Source organism: Rhagoletis pomonella, unplaced genomic scaffold (assembly GCF_013731165.1).
Source record: "Rhagoletis pomonella isolate Grant_MI unplaced genomic scaffold, Rhpom_1.0 Rhpom_scaffold_00271, whole genome shotgun sequence".
Classification (NCBI taxonomy): Eukaryota; Metazoa; Arthropoda; class Insecta; order Diptera; family Tephritidae; genus Rhagoletis; species Rhagoletis pomonella.
Window position 1 is genome coordinate 27,246 of NW_023458825.1, and position 7,385 is coordinate 34,630.

The following is a 7,385-nucleotide window of genomic DNA, read 5'->3' on the forward strand; positions in this document are numbered from 1 at the left end:
TCTTAATGCTGTTGCACTTTGCATATATTTTTGAGGCTTTAATGTATGCAATAATTTGCTCTAAATTCCTTTAATTACTGGTATAAAAACACATATGTATGTATGCATGTATATCTGGTTCTTGGTATAAAAGAAGGTACAAAATTTATTTTTTTTTTTGTTTTCTTTTTGCAATTATTATTTATAAAAAAAAAACTGGCATGCAAAATTTGCATGCATCTGGGAAATGGTTACAAATTTCTTGTATCATAATTAGTTGTGTTATTTGAAGAGGTGTATTGGTGCTGGAAAAATAGCGTGTTTCCCTTAATTTTATTCAATCAATTAAAAAAAAAAAACATGCAACAATATATGTACTTCACTTCAATGATCTTCGCCGAACACCAGATCGGAGTCCTAGATACAATCCCGACGACTAAAGGACCCCAGGATACGATTTGTGGGCACGAAATAATTTTTGCGTTTAACCCTTTAAAGACCGAATTAAGTTGAGGGGAGCGATAACTTTTTGACGGCATATTATTATTGCTTAATCTTTAAATATGGGCCGGCATAAAATTTAAACTTCTATAATTTTTGGTTTGACCGTTATGAAATTTTGCTCATAAATGATGTTTTCATTTCAGTTTTATTATTAAACTAGCAAATGCCTGGCTTGCTTCGCGACGCCTGATAGAACTTTTGCATTGACCAATACACAAATAGTGTTGAAGCGCAAAAACGGTGTGTAATGTAAAAATTATTCGTTTAGATTGAATGGACTGAAAAGCAGGACCTTCCTTACTTTTAGGCCAAGAATAAAAGCGCTGCCGCAGGACAGCCCTTCTCCTTCGATGCTATGGACTCTTATTTTCTGTGAGATATCTGCAAGTACGGCAAGGTTTGCCGAGACACAGAATGAAAGAGTTTTTCCGTTTAAATGGGGTCATTGATATTTCTACCGTCTTCTTTCTAATTCGCCACACTTACTCTTAATATAACGATGACCTGGTGCTAAAACAATTTTGACCTTCTTTGTATGCATCCTTAAATGGTGGGGCTTCATTAAGTCATCTAAAAAGTACACCATTTTTTTGCAAAAGTGCTATATTTTATGACGCAAAGCTTACGACGTCCTTCGGGGCAAAGAAATAAAAAAATAAAACAGTAATAAAGATTTTCAGTGGAAATGCGCTTTAATTTTTAAATTAACGAAGTGCTACGATTTCTTGCAAACTCGTATCCCTTTTTAGCTTACAACAGGACAGTGCGTTTAGCTGTCTGTTCGTAATGGGTCCAAGACTATGTTTCTCTGAATTTACTACATCTATCGCTATTTTTCAGTTTACTATAAACGCCACGCTCTCTTCTATAAACTCAAGGGGTTAACTAGTATATTTATGTAAGCATATCTAACATAACTACCCAGTAGGCAAAATTAGACAAATTAAGCCTTCTTGGCAGAGTTATTTCCAATATTTTGAAGCGAGAGGTCTTCTATTCGCGTTTCTTGATCCCATTTATTTTTGTATCAAATAGCCAGAGCATCTGATTCAGCTTCCCCCAAAAAAAAAAACACGTTCACTTGGAATAAATATGACACAGTTTATATTTTGCAACAGACCCTCATAGAAACGTTTACTGCAATTTTCGCTTTTATTTGACTTTGTTTGCTTATCAAATACAACTTCTCGCCCGAATTCGAATGGCAGCGCTATTGGCAGATCTTCTAATACACCTTGCAAAAGGAAGGTCTGCCAGCGTTCCTCATTTTTCCGATTGGGTATATATGTAAGCCTCACAATTTGAAGCCAGCTTTAAAATCGTTCGAAAACGGTTCCCGTCATCGTAAGGTGTGAAGACGACTTTATAAAGAAAAGCGTTTTCCCCAAGCGATGGAAGCTTCACCAATTGGTGTTTCTATCGAATCCAAATGATCTATCTGCTTTTAGACGGCTTTGTATTAGAGCTTGTCTCTGCGGAAAAGGTCTTAGAATGCAATTTTATTGAACTGAATCAAAGCTTTGCAATTATCTGTAGGCCTGGCATCGAAGCAATTTGTTTTCCTGTGAAAATTGAAGCTTCACATTTGGTCAAACCGATATCAGAGAAAACAATATCTGGAGAACTCTGGAAAAGCGGTGCTGTGAGTACTGTAAGTACAATGCGCAGTACCCCCGACGCTTCTATTTAAATACAGATTTTTTTAATTTGTTAAACATTTTGTGATCCCATCCCAAACACATTCAAGACATCTTCGAGAATTATGTTAGATACCAGAGAACCAAAAAAAAACATAGGTAAAGATTGCCGAGCACTCTGAGCTACGTAATATTTTATGTTTCCGAGGTGTGGACAGATGCATTGCACTTGGGTTCGTATAGTCGGGGCAACAAATCAGTCTACAGACGAAGTGCTATTGCGATATAAGCCGAATGTCCCACAGTTTCGGAATCACTTATTGTGACCGTATTTTATTTACCGGAGCGGGCTGCTCTGTTAGGTCAAGCGTACGATGGTTTGCAAGATTACGCCTCCTTCGCAAAATGACAGAAATAATGGGGCACAATAAGCGATGGGCAAATAGAGTCATCGAGAAGAAGGCCCTTATCGCCTGCCTGTAATGTGATCGATAGAGCAGTTGATGTGTTTAACGGACAGTTAAACGGCCCTAAGAGAATTTTGTATAAATATCGAGGCTATACGGTAGATGGACGAAAACTTCTCAGTCAAGCCCTTATTTATTGTTTTTTTTTTTTGTTTTTGCTTGAAGTGACGAAAAGCAATACATTTCCTGTTGATAATTTCTGGATATTATCATTTAATGCTGTTTTCCATTTGCATTTACTTGGCCAGCGCTTCGAGAAGTTAATGACGAACCAGCGCTCACTAATGACGTATAGACCTAAGACTATAAAATTTATTAAGAGATTAGTCCGTACTGCAATTTGAAGCCTTGACGTTTGGGAATGTAAAAGTAGTTACCGAACTATACAACATTTAACTTTGTTTCGATCCTAGTAGACAAAGTTGGGGGTACAGCGAGCAAAAAATCATTTTGCAATTTTGCACCGGTCTTTCAAGGCCTTTATTTTTCCAAAAAGTCGAATTTAGACAAATTACATGAATTTTTGCTGCAAAAAAAAAATTAAAAAATTTCGCATAGTTAGATGTCGAACTTTTAAAATTTTAATAAGAAACACTATACAATGTTTTTCATCACCAAAACACCGCCTCTCCAACAATATATATGTATATGCGAATATTGCTTATAAATAACTGGGCAAATTTTTAAAAATTACCGCTACACGTACATACATTACAAACATTCTATAAACATTTATTTGCTAAAGCTTACTAAGTTTCAAAAAAAACCCAACTCGGCCTTTAGCTGTTCAGTTGCTTATGGCCTTAGGTATTTTTTAGCTACGAAACTAACAATTAGGCACCGCTTGAATATTTTCCTTAATCGTTCACTTAACCACGCACTACTACACTTAGGGCCGTTTACACCATCTCTGGTTAATAGTCCAGTTATGCATACTTAGCGTTGCATGACTAATCTCCAGTTAAACATCGTTACCGACGTTATTGACTCCATACATATAAGATTGTGTCGAGAACGTCGGTAAAGAGGTTTAACTGGAGCTTAGTGTTAACCAGAGATGGTGAAAACGGCCCTAATAAGTCTACATTTTTTTCAATTTACAACTAATTTCAAATTGCTATATGCGATTATATGTAAATGTTATGCGTAAGTACTAAATTTTATATGCGAATGCATCAAAACTGCTGCATTTTCTTCTCACTTTCGCTTTGTATGAGAATCCCTTTTCATTGCACTTTTTGCGGCGCATTTGATTTCTCCAACCAACCTTTGCCGTAATCCCTCAACGCCCGTCTGCACCTCGAAGACCTTGTATTTTACCCTTGACAGCTTCGCAAACTCATTGCCAAATAAAGTGTGAAAGCGCGTCAGTTTGTCTGTGCACGAAGAGCCAAGGTGTAACGTTACAACCTTCGCCACTCACTCGATTGCACAGTTGCTCAGTTGAGTTGCATTGTAGCAACATTACAGCCGCGTGACTGCGTAAATCGTCCATCGTCAGTCTTCAATCGGCACTCGCCTTCGCCTTCGCCTTCGCCTTCGCCACCATCACTTCTGATAATCAATTTCACCGCAACAAGCTCTCCAATCCCCATTACCATTACTCCGGCCTGGCACGCCACGATTTCCCCCCACGTCGTTACCGTCGCCATCACCGTCACCATTGACTTCGCCTTCGCCTTCGCCATCGCCACCCGCCCCTCTCCAACATATTCAGAAACAATTGCTTCTACGCTTCGAAACCGTGTCCTACGACGATTTCTTGCCACCGCTGATGCCCGCTCCTTTGGGCGCACGCGACTTCTTCAACAGGAAGCACGTCAAAAATTCAATGGAGGATGTGGGCTTCTGTAAGCTCTCATCCGACGACGAGTTGGCGCCCTCCATGCACTTGGCATGCAAACGATAGCCGCCTTCTGCGGATTTCTCCTTGGCCGTCAGTACGCCCGACTGCGGTTCGTCGCCGCGTCGATAGTAATTCTTGCAACATTTTTTCGACAAGTTATACATCTGCACTGTGTTATCGATGGCATCGGCGTCATCGCGCTTGCCACCCTTGGTGCTGCTGCTGCCGCTGCCACTGCCGCTGCCGCCGAGCACTCCCTTGCCTTCGCCGTCGTTGTTCGAGTTGAGTAGGGAAGTGTATTTTTGGCGACTGGCGGCGGACGTGCTTGCCCCGCTGCCGTAGCGATCTACATACGCATTGTCCGTACCGCTGCCGTCCAGCGCGCCGCCACGGCCGCCATTGCCAGCCTCATCGGTGCCTTCCGCCTCATCGCCCTCCGCGGTGGCCGTTAGATTGTTTTGTGTTTCGAAGACGAATTTGTGCGAGCGATAGCGCTGCGAGCGGTCATGCTCCATCCAGTCGGTGCTGGCGGGCAAGGACAATTGGATGGTGGGCGTACGGTAGTACTGGCGGTGCGGATGGAAGCCCAGCCCGAAGTCGTCCATGTACGATTGGGAGTTGAGGTTATCGAGCTCATCGGCGACGCTCAACAAAAACGGAAGTGTTGACATTTTCGAGCGTCGGTTGTTATCGTCGCTGCCGTCGTTGTTGGTTGCGTTTGGGTTGTAGTAGCCTTTTCTGCTGCTTATTGTGTGGCTGGATTTGCCGTCGCTGCCGTCACAGCAACTGCTGCGACAATGATTTGACTATTTGATGATTGTAATTATTTGTGTGTAAATTTTTTGGTCTTATCGCATCTCGCAAGCGAACAAAAACAAACTTATATTCAACATTCCAAATGTGTTGGGCTGGAAGAATACTCGTATTCAACGGCTTCAACTACACCACTTCAACAGTTTTATGTATAGATTTTCCCTGAACTAGGTATGTTTTTACTACTTTTTCGTATATTAGCGAATGAATTTTCATTTTCGCAATATTCCTTGCGAAAGCAAAAATTTTGTCTGTATCTGGAATGAAAATTTCGGTGTTTTTATTTTGCTTATTTATTTAGTTTTTGTTATTGTTTGTGTTAGCACTGCATGCACAACACTTTTGTTGTCCTTCCTCACGGTAGATTTGTTTTGTTTTTTTTTTTCTTTTTTTTCAAGCTGAGTTCTACTTTATTTTGCTTATTTTTTAAGCAGTTCACTTCACTGGCTACTTTGCCTTGTGCTCCTACTTTGCGCTCTCGGCCTGCACTTCTGCTTGCTTGCAGCAAGTGCTGTTGCCCCAATGCCTTGTTGGGATATCCAGTTACATTGATTGCTTTAACCGCTGCTTCGAACTGCTCTCGTTCGGTGATTGCCACAAACTGAAACTTGCCACAACTAAGTAATTGCGAAATTGTGCAAACGACACGAAACTCCTTCGTCGTGAGCGTAATCGTAATTACTAACACATCGATACTCAGTTGGCACTGCGGATATTCCTGTGAGATAGCCGAAATTGCAAGCAACAGCAACAACAACCGTTGACTGCTTTTGGTAAACAATAACAAGAAATGAGAATGATTTTCAAAAATACCACGAACGCCACAAAAAGTTGAGAAACCAAAAGTTTCCTTAACAGCATTTAAAAAACCAACGCATTTGAGAGTTATTTTCCTTAAAACTTAACTATTTAGGTATTGATAAGGTGCCGTAATGAGTAGCACTTTTACAGTGGTATACGTTCTGTAAGTACAAAAATATATTTAAATATTAAAAAAAATTTTAACCTTAGCCAAAATTGTGTTTAGGTGGCAACCCCAAGATCGAAGAAATCGAAGCCCTACCAATGGCTCGACTAAGCTGGAGAAGCTAAAAGGAAGAGACTCCCCGATCATTGCTTATGTTGTCCCCAAGGGGTATAAAGTGCCGAATGCCTAACTTTTCTCAATCTATGGCATTCCATTTAGGGTCTCTGACATGGCCAAGCAGTTGTGGTCCTACACAGAAAGATATACCGAAAGCTAATCTTTGAGGAGCGAGTAAAAGGGTCGTGCATATGACGTTGCTCTGCACTGCTGTAAAAACGCCATATGGAAGCTGTGGGCCGTCTGTCCAAAGGTAATTGACTGGCTGTATGAAATTTAGGGAATTATCTGGAGGAATTCAGTCGAAAATTATTCAATGGTTCTCCTTCGACTTTATATGCACCGGAAGAAACTGATCAGCGAGTATCAAAGCTGGCCCCTATTGGATCCTTCTCTGCATACATTCTTCTAAAGGGTGGATGGGAGAGCGGCAGAGGTCCACAAAACATATTTCTTCACGGATAGCGCAAATATGGATGTTAGAATTTAACAGGGTATGCAAAAACTCGGAGTTCGAGCGAGCGAGCGAGCGAGCAAACGTCTACTCACTGCTCGCAGCTCGTACTCGTGAGGTGAGCAGGGCTGCCAGCTTGGCTCAAACCGTGCCCACCATTATGTATGTACACATGTATTTATTTATGTAGACTGAATGAGAGTTAACTCGTCACTGTAAAACGGCTAGTTTAAACGACGATATGTGCATGTGTACATACAATCCTTAACTCGAAATTTTTAGTTGATACAATTTATATCCCATCATTTTTTTCTGACTAAACAATCCGTTTGCCTATCATATTCTCGATCATCTACTCGCCTCGCTCGTCTGCTGCTGCAAATGAGTGCCTCGCTCGCAACGACGCGCGCACGAGGGCAGAGCTAATAATGAGTACTCGTTTGCTAGCAGCCTCGCCTGATGCGCGGCAAGTTGCGCAAGCTCAGCGCATGAACGAACGATTAAAGATCACCCAGGACGGCGTGCGAGAAAAAATTAATTTTTTTGCAGTGACGTCAATTTTTCGCCACCATTTGGATAAAACGGAATGAAACCTGTGTGT

At 41.1% G+C, this 7,385-nt stretch overlaps 1 protein-coding gene across 1 annotated transcript; it reads right to left on the minus strand.

Annotated features, from left to right (window-relative positions):
* On the minus strand, window positions 1–5,859 carry LOC118750500. The gene has a single exon (XM_036485211.1). It carries the CDS (start codon window positions 5,102–5,104, stop codon window positions 4,337–4,339), a length of 768 nt encoding a protein of 255 aa, XP_036341104.1. The 5' UTR covers window positions 5,105–5,859; the 3' UTR covers window positions 1–4,336.
* Window positions 5,860–7,385: the final 1,526 nt, after the last annotated feature.

Excerpts from the sequence above, each read along its gene's own strand:
- LOC118750500 (XM_036485211.1), bottom strand. The coding sequence starts at position 5,104 with ATGTCAACACTTCCGTTTTTGTTGAGCGTCGCCGATGAGCTCGATAAC.